General features: G+C 33.5%; 1 protein-coding gene across 3 annotated transcripts in view; it reads right to left on the reverse strand.

The window, feature by feature from the left end:
• Positions 1–16,527, reverse strand: part of LOC102802052 (PTB domain-containing engulfment adapter protein 1-like) — a 43,174-nt gene that overhangs the window by 10,479 nt on the left and 16,168 nt on the right. For 2 of the 3 annotated variants that reach the window (XM_085495276.1, XM_085495275.1), the window contains exons 4-9: positions 6,768–6,839; positions 5,726–5,824; positions 4,919–5,053; positions 4,211–4,327; positions 3,363–3,497; positions 1,556–1,624 (exon numbers count right to left, since the gene is read on the reverse strand). In XM_085495276.1, the coding sequence (XP_085351402.1) occupies positions 1,556–1,624; positions 3,363–3,497; positions 4,211–4,327; positions 4,919–5,053; positions 5,726–5,824; positions 6,768–6,839 (627 nt within the window). The remainder of the gene's footprint in view (positions 1–1,555; positions 1,625–3,362; positions 3,498–4,210; positions 4,328–4,918; positions 5,054–5,725; positions 5,825–6,767; positions 6,840–16,527) is intronic. The other variant, XM_085495277.1, reaches the window with a different exon arrangement.

Raw genomic sequence — 16,527 nt, forward strand, 5'->3', positions numbered from 1 at the left:
ATAAAAGAGAACATATTTTGACATTCTAAACATTAGACTATAGTGATCACTATAAAATAATTAAACAAACGACAAATCACAGTTACTAAATAAATGACAGCCGCGTGGAAATAAATTGACATTTTGTTGAAATAGGTGAACGCCTCGGGTCACGGCGAGGGCAAGTGCGTTAAAAGCGGCGTTTAATTGGATAACAAAAATAATCAAGATTGACACACACACAGATAAATTCAGAGTGGATTCGAGTTAGCGTGATCCATGGCGTGATTGTCATAATTATAACATCGTATTAAAACTTTATTTGGTGAAATACATTGACCAAGCCCGGATTCTTATTTCATAAATTATTACGCAGATCAAGCTGCAAGCATGGAGGTAAAAAAGAACAGAGGTGTGAATTCGACATTCAACACCAATCACCAAACAATTCAGAAACTTTTAGCCTTCGAAAATGAAAACAGTTAGCAGTGTGTAAGGGCTGTGTAATTTCCTGTTTGTCCGACGCTTCGTTTTCGTGTCACTGTCAAAATTATTGCTACCTTTTACTTAACAGGAACTAAATGGTCTCTATAAAACGATAACCAGGATCGCAAAAAAAGTCAACTGATTTGAAACACTTGCCGGACGTCTCTCTCTCTTCTGAAATCCGCCTCGGTGATCATGGGCTGGTCCGGAATCTATTTCTTTCAAAAGTGTTGCGCAAGGTTTACGTTGTCGGCGTTTCTCTTTAAACCTAGTTTGTTTGTTTTTTATGAACAAGGACAGTTTTTCCCAAAAAAATGAATCACTGCAACTGCCCACAACACAACATCTAAAAACTCTCTCTCAAAAAAAAAAAAAAATAGACAAAAAAAAAGAAAAAACGCCGACCGAAAAATGTATATCGTTTAAAAGTATACTGAACGACCAGTGTTATTACGGCTCAGGGGTATGACTTCCCCTCACATTTTGTCATTTGGTGGCGCACTTTCGGCGAGAGTCGGAAATCCGGAAACAGTGGGCGTGGCTACAACACGAGAAATATCCCAAATTTACCTGGATACGAGTAATCATTTTCAGCAAAAAAATCAATAACTACCCTTTTCAGTGGGACACAGATCTAAAATGGGAAACGTGAGGGTGGGCATTGCACAGGCACTTTAAGGTGTTGTAGATTTTCATTCAAAAACAATGCATGTATGAGCTTGCTGAGGTAATTAAGAAAGTCAAGTGCAAAAGTGGCTTAATGGTAGCCACAGTATTATAAAATATATATCCATACATGCTTTGACATGCAGGTATAAAAGGTTTGTTTTCATGATTTATTTGTTAGAGAAATGTCAAATTTTTGTTGCGGCATTTTCACTCAAAAGCAAATTTTTTTATACATTCCCGCATTGTTTTTGTTAACAGAATGGCAAATATTTGTGGCCTTTTCACTGATAAGTAAATTCGACAGACAATTTGAATATTCTACACACTCCCACATGTGCAGACAAAATGTATTTTTGCTTGTTGTTACTGAATTCATTTCCGGGGAGTTAGTATAAGCAGGTCAAAGTTCATGCTACCTTACCTGTTCTTTGAGTGTGATGGGTGCAGCCTTAGAAGACGGCTTAGAATCAGAAGGGGAGTCACTAGATTTCTGCATGAGGCAACGTAAATGAACAAGGGAAGGGGATGTAGAAAAAATAAATAACAAAATTAAAGACACGAGTGGCACAGAAACGAAGTGAAAAGAAATAGAAAATAGATATTGAATTGAACATTTACAATATCATATTTGCTCTATTACAATTGCATTTTCAATAGAATTGCATGATGTATAATATACTAAATCACACACCTGTCATTTTCATATTTTTGTGTATGTGCTACTAATAGAGTAAATACAGTCATTGTTAGCCTAGAATTCATGTGCCTTCATAGCTGTGCAAAATCTTTCATACAATGCCTAGCAACAATGATCAATGAACGCAATCACTGCCAGCTATTGGTAGATTGAAAAATGACAATCTTTTTATGCCATAAGTTTTTTTTATATACTGGTGTGTGCCGATAGAATCTATTTACAATTCTCTTCGTACACAAGAGTACAGGCATAAATTTAGCCAGAAAAAAGTTCTCCAGATCACTGCTGAATTGTTTTCACTAAATTTAACCCCCAAAAATAAATTTGACCAAAACTTTGACCTAAACATTTTTTTTTTCATCCACCAGTACTAATTTACAGTTGTGGACACATCACAACCAGACTGAACAAGGAAAGGTCTGCCCTCAGTAGGCTTTCTCCATCGTAAAGTCCAAGCAGTACAGTCTGAGGACAAAACTGAGGCTCAATGGAAGCATTGAGAAGTCAGTACTCCTGTATTACTGTGAATGTTGGAGTGGTAAAAAAGACATGAACAAAATCAACACCTTCCACAATAGATGTCTTTGTATGATCAGTTGCATCTACTGGCCTCATACATATCTAATGAGGAATTACACTGGAAGACAAACTCCCAGAGCATGTCACTTGAGATTAAAGCTTGCAGACTGAGATGGTTGGGACATGTACGGTACTCAGAATGGCAGGTGACAGAAAAACCAACGGTTGCCCTTAGATGGACACCACCAGGAAAGAGAAACCATGGAAACCAAAGACAACCTGGCATAGGACTGTCATAACTCAACTGATGATGATGAGATGGGTCACCCATAGGGTGAAGCGCAGTCCCAAGGACAGAATACAGTGGCAAGGTTTTATTGCAACTTTATGTCCCATTGGGATGCAGAGTATAGAAGTGAAGTGAAATTACAGTAATGCATATTAAACCCAATAAAGAGAATTAAATGGACAATATGGGGCCTACACATCAATAACAAAATAAACAGCTTTTTCCTTTAGGATGTTCTTCTTCCGTTAAGCATTGACCGCTGATACCAGTTTATATCAAGTGAATAAATTTGCATTTCTGATAACAGGGTCCATAGCACCAAGAGCCAAATTATTTCCAAGACTTTTCCAGACCTTTTCCCAAACATTCTTGCATTTTTCCAAGACATTTTGACACTTAATTCAGGCCAACATCATCACCAAAGCTCCTCAAAGTTCGGAGGATATGATAATTCCCTGGGGAAAATGAGCCTTTCTAAAACGAATTAATAACTATGAAGTAATTTAAAGACTTTTCAAAGATTTTTTTTATTTTTCCTGTAATTTAAAGAACACTCAGAGACTTTCCACACCTCAAAAAATGCAAAGACTTTCAAAGAATTTTCCTAACGCTATGAGCCCTGGATAATTGTGAGAAAAGTCTTGCAGAACTATGGAATCACACATACTCTAAAGCTAATTGATTGTCAGTACTCATCAAGGCAGTAAGGCCATGGTAACTTACTTGTAAAGCGACTGTAGGTTGCACCTTGGCAGCATGTTTCTCAGGAATTGGTAAGTTTGACTTTTCTCCTGTCAGCAATTCCATTTCCGCAACTCTTTTACGAAGTGTAACATTCTCTGCCTCAACTTCTTGCAACTACACAGGAAAGTAAAGCAACATAGTGATGTAAGGAAAGAGTCTGGTGAATCAGTTCACTCTGAATGAACCCATCCATCCAGATGAACCAGGATTTGTAGTCTGGCCTCAGATTTATCCAGATTTGAAGATTACACATGAAGTTAAGCCGAGTTGTGTCATGTGCAAATCTTAAACCTACTACAACATTTTGCCAATATTTAATTAATTTTAAATAAATTTTCTAAAAAATTTTGGATCAAATGGACATGGGTTACGAGGCTTTGTCAAAATTTTGGAAAATATATGATTGAAAATTATCAAATAAATATGGTTTTAATTTCTGAAAGGTCACAACAGTTGGTACTTAGAGGATTAATCAATTAACCAATTTTACTCACTATAATGTTATTTTATTTTTTTATTACAGTTCTATAGATATACTATGCCATACATAGACATTTGAGTTGCAGTAACCTTTCACCTGTCGAGAAAATAAGGAAGTTTGTTGTGAGATTAGAAAGGGGGGAGGGGGGTCCCTCATACCTGACTATCATTACTCCATCAATTCTATAAAGCTTTCTACACTACAGTACTGTTAATACAGACACAATCAATTAATATTATTATTTAGAAGAGATCAATAATATATAATATGGCTATCATTGTAGGAACCACATTCAGATAGAAAACTGACTTGAACAGCACCCTCTAGTGTCAGCCTAGGTTTTTACCTTCTTTTGCAGCATTATAAATTGTTTCTTCATTTCCATATCTCTGCCTGATGTATCTAAGAACTGTCTATAGGCAAGGTCAAATGCCTGTCCCACTGTATAAGTGATCTCTTCTGCCTGTTAGACAAACACAGATAAATTTATAGAAAAAAATAATTCCCCTTCTCTCGTGCCACATTTTTTGTGGTAAAAATGTTCATACATCATTTTGTCAACCCTTTCAACCTTAGGCATAGCCACAAAATAGTTCTGTTCAATGTCTGCACTTTTCATTTTTGTGAAATGTTGCGAAAATTTCAAAATTTTTGATCAAAAACTAGAAGCAGTGTCAAAGTTTGTCTGTTTGGTCCAAAATTTGTATTTAATTCAGTGAAAAGTTACTCAAATTTAAGTGAGAACTTTTTTTTGAGCTACAAATTTTGATTAGAATTTTCAAAAAATTAAGTGAACATTTGTTTTTTGTAAAGATTCCACAAACATTGTTGACTTGTCAGCATTTACAATATTCATTTCTATGACAATTTTGTCAAAACTGGAATGATGTTAAATTTTGTCTGGCTTGGATAATTTATGCACAAATTTAACATGTACGATGAATTGACCTTAAAAACGAAACACATTCATCACAGTCACTTCTGATCAGTGTTCAGTTGAGACAGATTCCACTGTACATTAATTTATCTACTCTGTGCCTACACGATTACTTACGCATTTATCACTGTCGAACACGTAACATATATGCTGATTATTACTTTCTTTTGCAATAAAAGCACATATTTTCTTATCAGTCTTGTCGTCTGCACAGTATGATATACGATGTAATGGATAGCTGTGGAGCTTCTCCTGAAATTAAAACATAGTTAAACTATTTAAACCTTGCCAAATACTTCTAAGAATGCTATCATCTTTGCTGCCAGACATTGAAGCAACATTATGCACCTACATACCAAGTATCAAAGCAATTAAGTTGCTAGTTTTTCAAGAAAAACTTTTTCACCAAAAATTACAAAATTTGGTGATATCAGCATGAAAAAAATAACTTAACACAGGTCCACCCAAGGTACCTACATACCAAGTATCAAATCTATTGAGCTGGTAGTTTTCAAGAAGTTGAAAATAACATTTTTTACAAAAAATGACAACAATATTCGGCAAAAATAGAGAATTGAAGATACTGTCATGGAAGGAACAAATGTGACGCAGGTGCACATAAGGTACCTACATACCAAGTATCAAAGCAATTGAGCTGGTAGTTTTCGAGAAGAAAACAAAAAAAATTTTTTTTACCATAAATGAAAATAATTATCTGAAAAATGACAACATTATTCAGCAAAAATAGAGAATTAAAGACATCGACACGAAATGAACAAATCTGACAGAGGTCCACTAAAAGTATCAATATACCAAGTATCAAAGCACTTGAGCTAGTAGTTTTCGAGAAGAGTGGATGCTGTCATTTTGACTTCTGAGTTTTCCTTTCATGGTTGCCAAGCTGTAATAAAAATATGTTCTTACCTTTGATTTTGGGTCTTGTAGCGTGAGCCCTTCGCGGGATATTGTCAGTTCAGTTTTACGTGGTTTGGATCCTTCAGCTTTCTTGATATGACGTGAAAACTGACGAGAAAAAAGAATTTATAATGAAACAACCGCTGTAATCAGCGGTTATTGCAAACAAACTGACAAGCTTACATGATTGAAGAGTGTGCATTCAATCAGCTTATACATACAAAGTAGCAATATGCCTAGTAACTAGATTAATGATAAATTGTATTTACTACATGACAATGGCAAATATCATACACAGTTGTTAGGTTAAGTGTGAAATATCATATCAAAAATCTTGAGTCTGCATAAAAATTTAAAAGCATAATATTTTGCCGATCATTGAAAACTAAAACTGTAACTACGTGACATTCGTATGCTGTGTTATCAGTATGTGATTTGTAAACAGTGTCTTTTTGATAATCTGTATTAGAAGCTACATCCCTAATAGAAGTCGCACCTATTCTTTTTAAACAATTGAGAACCCAAAATTCATCGTTTCTCATATGTGTAGATGCTCTAATAGAAAGCTGTATCCCCTCTGTTGCATTGTACCATTTTAATAAAAGTCGCAGCTTCTAATACAGATTTTACAGTAGTGGTTGTGTGATGAAAAAATTATCACACAATGTTCATTATCGTCAGATCTGATTGATAGAAGCGATATCATGAATATAAATTTTTCGGCTTTCGTAGAGAGTTTCAGCTGGCATTATGTTCTTCAAACCAAAGGCAATCAAAAATAATTACTTATTTATTATTTAATCTCAAGTGAGAATGAATGTAATAAAGTTATATACTCAAAACAATCACAGACAAATAACAAATTCTAACTGAAAATAAATTTGAGAAGTAACTCTCGAGCTTCTCCGGACAATAAAAAAAGATTCTACATCATATATGAAATTTTCAAGAAAATGATGACATAAAACTTTAACCAACATCCTCCCTGATGTCACATTGGGATAAAAGCTATGATGTAGTCATCTTGTTAAGTCTTGCGATTGTCACATACCTTCAGTTTTCTGATCGCTTCTTTGACCACATCGGCTCCTTTAGGATGATCCACTTCAGTATGACCCAATAACTAGACAGAATTAAAACAAAGAAATTTACCTTCTCAGTGTTATAAGACTTCAAGGGAATTTCGCAACAATACCCTTCACAACTGAGTGAATTTAGATTTAGAATTGCTTAGAGATCCCAATATTTGTAAATTAACAATTTTGAGTCTACAATGTTCATATTTTGATTATCCCTGGATTCAAAATGGCCGCTGGTGTGAAATATGAACAAACAAATCAATATATTTGTGACCTAAAAAACATTCAGCTCCACCACACTCCTATTTATTCAGATAAAACATTATTATGCAAGAATATTAAACAAGCAGCCTGTCGCCCGAGATAGCTCTGCTGTTAGCAATGCACATTACAATTAAAGAACTGAAGATATTATTAGAAAATGAACAATATGTATAGTATCAAAGCAAGCAGACTTGCTGTTTTCAACAAGAATTCGAAAATATCACTTTTCACTAAAAATGACAAAAAATATTCATTAAAATTAGAAAGTTGAAGACATCATCATGAAATGAACAAAATTACAAAAATATTCACCAAAATAAGAATTAACGATATCATCATGAAATGAACAAATTTGAGAGTGGTCCACATGTAGTACCTATATATGTAATATCAAAGCAATCGGACTTGCAATCGGAGAGAGGTCTACCCAAGGTACATACATGTATACACCAAGTATCAAAGCATTCAGACTTGTAGTTTTCAAGAAGTTGAAAAAGTAAAACATTCACACGGACGACGGGGGACAATCACTCATATGATAAGCTCCGCTTGACAAAGTCGACAGCGGAGCTAAAAAAGACAGAAACAAACTACTTTTAAGGTAGTGGGACTATTATTTGCATACTTGTTTTCATCTTCTAATTGTGACTAAATGACTACAAATAGACCCGGGAAAGTATATATTTTTAGAATCGCCAGACTTCAAGCTTTTCACAAGTGTATTTTGCATGCCCGTATCTGCATTCTACGACGCGTTACTCAACCAAAGGTGAAAAATTACTTTTCCTGTAAAAAAAATAATTACGCATTTATGCTGGCGATAAGAAGTATTTTTGTCACTTTTCCTAGTTGTTCAATAGTCTGGTAAATTGAATGTGTCTGGTCAGTTTTATTCAAGCAACGCGTTTTAAAAAATAGTGTGCTGAATTTCAATTACTGTTTTAATCGCATTGCCTCCAACTCAAACCACAACTCGTTGGTAAATAATCGATGAAATAGTTTGTCTGGACACATTCAAGTTCCTCTCACTGTCACCTTAAAGCTGTGAAAATTTGGTGTTAATCCGACGATAATAAGTATACGTTATTTTTTGTTGAAGACCTTGTATTTTGAAAAACATAAACTCCGAGAAAACGTCCATGAAGTAACAGCAAAGATTTTCAAGCTTGTTTATCGGCACAATCAATTTGTTTTCCCATCAAGGTTTGTTTTAACATGTGTAGGGACATCCAAATGTGTAAGGCTATTGGAAACCAAAGAAATAAAGGAATGGGATAGCTATAATTGGATAAATTCGGCATATGAAAACACCAAAATCAATGATTTTTTTCAGTGGCTGTGTGACCTTGTGTCTGACACATTCATATGCAAATGACTAATCTGTGAAACAAATAGGGGCGGAGACAAACCACTCAAATGTTTGGAAACACTAATTGTGTGTCAGATAGCTACTGATAACACATCCTGACATTGCTTTGTCTTGAGTTTATCTTTGAAACTTATAGGCACACAGATTAAACCTGTGTTGTTGATTTTGGAAAACACTACTGAGGCTGCCTTGCTTCCCTTCAGAAAATCTACATTTTAACCAACTTACATGACATTCTATGTTATGTTGACTTTATCACATGAAAGTTTATAGTGCATTTCATCAATTAATAAATAAATGTGAAAATCGTAATTTTCAACACAAATAATAGTCTCGCTACCTTAATTAAAGAGTAGGACAAGCTCTCAATACAAAAAAAATACTTAAAGCTTGTTGTCATCGCATAATTTTCCTGAAGGAAAAGCAGTGACATTTTTTATTTTTGCTGATGAAATCAATCAATGCAAATAAATCTACAGCAAAAATATATTACCGGTACGCCTATCAGGAGTATGACAAATCCTAATTGCATGCAACATAACTCAACTAATGAATCACAACAAAAATTCCAGCTACAATATTTCACATTACAAAAAAAAATGTATGATATACTTAGACCAAATATTACAGAGTTCACATTCATGTTTATAAAGGTCAATATACACATTCATGACATTCACAGAACAATCCACATTCTTACTGTGTTCATACCACATTTGCAAATCTCTAGAAGAAGATACAAAAAATAGTATTTAATACACTAAACCACTAAAAAATTAGATTCATTTTGATAACAGACCTGTCTTCTATGTAAGTGCATGCACAACTAATAGATCAAATATATTATTGGATAATTAAAATATGCTAAGCGAGAATTTATTTTGGGTATTCTCATAAACTTTGACCTTATATTACCCAAATGAGTTTTCTCTTTTATTGACTTGTACATTGAAATGGTGGTCTTAATAAAACTATATATTAAAATATTATTTTATTATTAAAACTTATTTTGAACAAAAACCAATAGAGAAAAAATACTTGATAATGGTGGTGAAAGAGTGATATGCAAATTACCTAATTAATATGCACAGATAATATAAAACTACTTTGAGGAAGGGAGACAAAAGTTGGCAAATCTTCATGAATTTTTAATGGAAAAGACAATGCCCTGATTTTCAAATGGAATATGCTATAAAAGACTTTCAAAATTTGTGGTTTCACATACTGTAATAATGGCAGATAGATTCTCTATCTGCATAATTATCAACTTATGAATATTCATTATCTAACTCAAAAAATTATATTATATATAGCCCAATAGCCAATGAACAACATCGTGTTCCTGCCTTAATGGACGTGTCTGTTAGATCAACCATCGTATAAGCTTCAATTCAAACCCAGCATTTTTGGTTGCTTCTTAAGCACAGTAAAACTTCATCAATGTTACAACTTTGTTGTCACAGGATCTATATACAAGCAGCCTATCGGCTGAGATAGCTCCGCTGTTAGCAATGCACATTTCAATTAAAGAACTGAAGACATCATTAGAAAATGAACAATATGAATAGTATCAAAGCAATCAGACTTACGGTTTTTAACAAGAAGTCGAAAATATCACTTTTTACCGAAAATTACAAAAATATTCACCAAAATAAATTAATTAGAGAATTGAAGATATCATCACAAAATGAACAAATCTGAGAGGTCCACGTGTAGTACCTATATATGTAATATCAAAGCAATCGGACTTACAGTTTTCAACAAGAAGTCGAAAATATCACTTTTTACCAAAAATGACAAAAATATTCACCAAAATTAGAGAATTAAAGATATCATTACAAAATGAACAAATCTGAGAGAGGTCCACTTGTAGTACCTTTATATGTAATATCAAAGCAATTGCACTTGCGGTTTTTAACAAGAAGTCGAAAATATCACTTTTTACCAAAAATGACAAAAATATTCACCAAAATTAGAGAATTGAAGATATCATCACGAAATGAACAAATCTGAGAGAGGTCCACATGTAGTACCTATATATGTAGTATCAAAGCGATTTGACTTGCGGTTTTTAACAAGAAGTTGAAAATATCACTTTTTACCAAAAATGACAAAAATATTCACCAAAATTAGAGAATTAAAGATATCAATACAAAATAAACAAATCTGAGAGAGGTCCACATGTAGTACCTATATATGTAATATCAAAGCAATTGGACTTGCGGTTTTTAACAAGAAGTCGAAAATATCACTTTTAACCAAAAATGACAAAAATATTCACCAAAATTAGAGAATTAAAGATATCATTACAAAATCAACAAATCTGAGAGAGGTCCATATGTAGTTTCTATATATGTAATATCAAAGCAATTGCACTTGCGGTTTTTAACAAGAAGTCGAAAATATCACTTTTTACCAAAAATGACAAAAATATTCACCAAAATTAGAGAATTGAAGATATCAACATGAAATGAACAAACCTAAGAGAGGTCTACCCAAGGTACATATACACCAAGTATCAAAGCATTCAGGCTTGTAGTTTTCAAGAAGAAGTCTAAAAAGTAAAACATTGACACGGACGACGACGACGGACGACACCGGACGACGACGGACAATCACTCATATGATAAGCTCCGCTCGACAAAGTCGACAGCGGAGCTAAAAAGTCCCAGGACAGTTTATGAGAATAAAGACATGTAAAAGTCAGAGGACATTTATGGTATATAAGTCCTAGTACAATTTATAGCAACAAAGTGATTTTACTTGAAATGAGAAAATAAGTTGAGCAGCAGCGCCCTGATACTCTCGGCCGATTGAACTTTCAAGTCAAAAATATATTTCTTGAGCCGCGCATTTCCGTACTGCCGTACAACATGAAATCTTTCTCAAATATATTTTTCTCCATGAAAACTTCCCAGCAACACCAGCAAAGACAATGTGTCTGGACACCAAATACACTAAAATTACTCCAAAAATATTTCAATGGCGATAGATACACAGTTAAAACGGCACAGAAACCTTCCGATAAAATCTCTGCTTAAAGTACTGGCAAGGGAGCATTCACATTGGCCAAGAAGTACTAAATAGTTTATTTTCGCTTGGAATTTATTTTCTGTTTTCGTTGAAAGGATGATTTTTTTCCTATATTTCACTAAATGAAGTCCATACAAAACACCTAAATTATCTTTTCAGCAAAAATTAATTCCAGCTTGAATATTTTACAGTAGATAGGTTATAGGGTAGATACAAACAGCTGTGATAATCTTTAAAATGACTGTCAATCATAGGTTTATTAAAATCAAAGTGTTATTTCAAAATTTCAAACTGTGACAATACGTCCTAACAAAGGCACATGAAGGATTAACTCATCCAGAAACATTTGCATACAGTGTAGCAAACCATGGATGGGCCATTCAAATTATATTTCCCATCATGCATTGGTGCAATGCTGGGGATTTACTGTAAAACGTGTCTCTTTAGCTAGCATGTTATTTTAGCTAATTTAGGTAATCTGCAATTTTGCTAAATTAAGATGTCGCTAATTAGAATAAAGTATATTCTCACAATGACATTATTGGCACTTTAGCTAAATTAAGATTCAGTGCATTGAGTTAAATTCGCTAAAATGGTATGTAGCTAGTGTTTTACAGTATTTCAATCATCAGTAATAATAATGAAATAAAAACCAAAAAGAATAAGTAACATTCACATTTGCAAAGAATAGTCCCTGTTTGTTTTTCATTTGCATAAAACTTGTAGTTACATCAGCAATTTTCTCTCAAAAATAAACTATAGGTACCGGTAAATACCAATTAATTGAATTTTCGCATTTAATTATACTGGACAGTCATAAAAAACTCATTCAATACAGGGTGTTCTTATTTTAATACCATACTGTTCACAGACACCACATGTGGTGAGAATTAATGGATCATTAATCTGGTATGACCTATTTTTTTGACCTTTAACATAATGTCATTGCTAGAATAATTTAATAGTATCACAATTCTATTTGTGTTGTAAATACCACAGTAATGAGTTAATCAGTATGTCCTCTAAGCTGAGAGCAACAATTTATGCTAATTCACTGGCATGTCATTGACCCAACAGAAAATCATACACATGCAGTGATCTTGAAAATCATCGTAATATACATGCAATTCAAATTTTTGAAACAATAAGCACAGGGATTTTTTTAAACAAGGGAACAGGGGCCCTCATGCCATGGCCATGCGGCCCCTTACCCTGGGAATCAGATCCTCTGGCAATCATAAAACTCTGATTGACCAGGGATTACATGTGGCCACAGGAAGAAGAAAGAAAAAAGAAAGAAAGAAAGAAGACATGCCAGTCAAACAAGCTTGTATGTTAGATTATTATAAACTTACTTTTTGACTATATGCATACATCTGTTATTTGCATTTTCATTACCAAGAGAACGAATATTGTTTTTATAGTGCAGGGGTTAAATAAGAAAAGTGTAGCACCACATCACCTTTTTGAGCATTGCAAAAAACAGAAAATTGTTTTGTTTTTGCTTTTCTCGTATTTTCAATTTATAAGCAACATATAAAATGAGAAATGTTCAAACATAAAATGAGAAATGTTCAAACATAAAATGAGAAATGTTCAAACATGAAATGAGAAATGTTCAATCATTTCAATGCAACAAGACCAATATTAGATTCAAAATTCAACAATTCAAATTTCTCGCTAATGATCAGAGTCTAGATCAGATTTAATATTGTTTGATGTGCTGGTTTGCAATTCGTTTCCTCCTGTGAGTTATCTGACATGCATGTGAAGAGTCTGGTCCAAATAAGTCATAAGTCATGATACAGTCCAAGCATAAATTAACCTTTTCACCACCAGTTCCCTCTTTTCATCACAAATTCAAATAGTCCCGTTTATAGTCTGTACTTTGCTACAAAAGATTGGGACAAAAATAGGCAAATTTTTTGAGTAAAACTGAAAATTTACTCAAATTTTCACAGTTGGCTTCAAAATCAGGGTTCCTTTCCAGAAATATTGAAGAACATAAGAAGAAAGTGCAGAAAAATGTGTGTGCAATAAGGATAACTCTAACAATTAAGATATATGGCAGTATTGAAAGAAAACTAAGTTAGCTTGTAGGCAGCCAAAAGCTATCTAAATTTTCAATTACACTTGAAATGTTGTGTAATATACAATACATGAAATCGTTGGTTTATATGCACCTCTATTGGAGATGTTCTTCTAGGAGAGCAAATACAGTCCCTCAAATTAGCACTGTGATCAATTTATTTGCTACAAATAGAGTGTAAACCATGAATCACCATGTTTGAGCATTAACTAGGGAAGAACACTGTACACTGTACAGGAATTTGCAACTGCCAGTCCAAAGCAATTCAACTTCATGAAAATGTAGATGATTTTGGATATATTTTGGTAAAATTATCAAAGAACAATAAAAATCAAAGAAAGCTTAGAAAGAACTCCCATGTGCTGAGAGTATTGGAGACACATTAAATATAATTCGAAATTACTTAGCTGAAAACTAATTATGCAAATCAGAAAATTAATATGACCAGATTTGAGTGTAAAACTAATGAGGTCTGCGCAATGTAACAGAAAATCTATGTCTCCAAGTTTAATTGAAATGTGATTAGAACCAAAAAATTATGAATTATTATGCTTATTAGGGAATTAATATGAACAGATTTTTACCCCAAACTAATTAGGTTTGTACATTGTCCTAGAGCATCTTTGTACTAAGTTTCATTGAAATGGAATAATTAGTACCGTGAAAACTCCAAAATTTCGACCCCTCTAAAAATTTGATTGGCTATTTATTTGCCGGGTTTCGGTGTTTTATTTACCTCCAAATTTTCGACTCCACTAAAAATTGCCGACTCATTCTTATTCGAAAATTGCGACCAGTTTTAGTTTTCCCCCAAACGAAAAAAAAAACCGATGTGAGCATTCAAACGGGACCTTCCTCGAAGGCATGAATCCGGGTTTCTGATTGACTGAGAGATTTTTATTTTATTGGTAACGAAAATATATTCTAAATAAACGAAGTTTCAAATAAAAATGAACACAAAAATCTCGGCATGCTGCGTTTCTGAATTGTTGATTATTACTGTACTCAGTAGTGATTATAATAATGTACACAAAATAAATTTGTTGAATGGTTATGAAATACAAATAAAAGTCAACTAAGTTTCATCGTAAGCGAATGATTCCGGTCTCGTATAAACGTTTGATGCTGTAGGATATCCGCCATGTTCTCTTAGGTCAAATAGGTCAAATCGCTAATTAACCAATCAAAAAGCTGGATGATGCCAACGTGTTCAAATTACCATAGCTTATTTAAATATGTTAATGTTATTGAACGCAATTCGAAGAGATTGATGTTGTAGTACGATATTTTGGCTTGGATTTTGATGCCAAAATCGGCATGATTTTTTTTTAAATAAAAAAATTAGTTGTTTTTAAAAAATAAACTGGTCATCTGAAGAATAATTTAACATTGTTCACAGTGATAACAGCTCATTCTCGAAAGGAAGCTTACCCGCTCACGCTAGTCACGATAAAAATCATACACGTGTACTCTTGAATAGACAGACGTCAATGACTACGGTAAAACTTAGACTCTATTTTAGCCGGCAGGATTGATTGAAATGTCCGAAAAATGACGCCAAAATACACCTTAAAAGTCCCATTTTATTTTCTTAAATCCCATTTTATTTTTTAATCCAAGGGCGAATTTACGGCAGAATTTGGTCCCTCAAATAAGGGACACGTGAGCTTTGATTCTAACCGGATACATTGCACTGGGTCGGGGAGATAGTTTGCTAAACTTCCATGTATCTTTTGTCCAATGGGTACCTGTACTTCGAACATTCGCAAGTTTTCCTAGGTAGTGCGAGACAGCTTTGTCTTTTGACCTATTAGTTTTGTGCTGACCTCTTCTGCGCGTCTTGATGTTTTGTTTTGCTTGTCATAATACTCACTGATTGATGACTTTGTTTAGATTTTGAGTTACAACTCGGCCACGACTCTAAAAACATGTCACATTTCTAACGCCAATTATTTAAAACCGGTCGAAATTTTGGAGTTTTTACGGTACTTTAGATATCAGTGTGAAAGCTTAAAATTGGTTAATTATGCAAATTAGGTAATTAATATGTACAGATTGTAACCCACAATTATTCAGGTCTGTCTATTGTCCTACAGCATCCATGTACATTCATTGATATGTGATGTATAGTACCTGAGATATCAGTGTGAAAGTTGGTTAATTATGCAAATTAGGTGATTAATATGCACAAATATTTACCGGAAACTAATTGGGTCTGCATAATTCTAGATTCATTGAAATGTAAATGATTAGTACTTTAGATATCAGTAGAAAAGCTGAAAATTAATTATGCAAATTAGGTAATTAATATGCACAATTATTTACCCTAAAACTAATCAGGTCTCTGCATAGTCCTAAAGGATCTATGTACCAAGTTTCATTGAAATGCGATGATTAGTACTTGAGATACCCATGGAAAAGCTGAAAATTAACTAATTATGCAAATTAGGTGATTAATATGCACAAATATTTATCGAAAACAATCAATCTCTGCATAGTCCTTGAGTATGTAAGTACCAAGTTTCATTGAAATGTAATGCTAACTACTTATATCAAATGCTGAAAATTAATTAATTATGCAAATTAGGTAATTAATATGTACTGATATTACCATAAAAACTATCAGGTCTGTGCAGTGTCGTATGACATCTATGTACCAAGTTTCATTTGAAATGTGATGATTAGTACTTGAGATATCAGTGGAAAAACCGAAAATTTACTAATCATTATGCAAATTAGGTAATTAGTATCCACGGATTATTACCAAAAACTAATCAAAACCTAGCATTAGTTCAGAGCATCTATGTACCAAGTTTCATCAAAATCCAATGAGTGGTTGTTTAGATATCAGTGGAACAGTCATGGAACCACTAAAAAATAGCTAATTATCATGTAAATTAGGTAATTAATATGCACGGATTTTTACCAAAAATTAATCAAATCTGCGCATATGTTCAGAGCATCTATGTACCAAGTT

The sequence above is a fragment of the Saccoglossus kowalevskii genome, chromosome 21 (assembly GCF_978046115.1).
Source record: "Saccoglossus kowalevskii chromosome 21, keSacKowa6.1, whole genome shotgun sequence".
NCBI lineage: Eukaryota > Metazoa > Hemichordata > Enteropneusta > Harrimaniidae > Saccoglossus > Saccoglossus kowalevskii.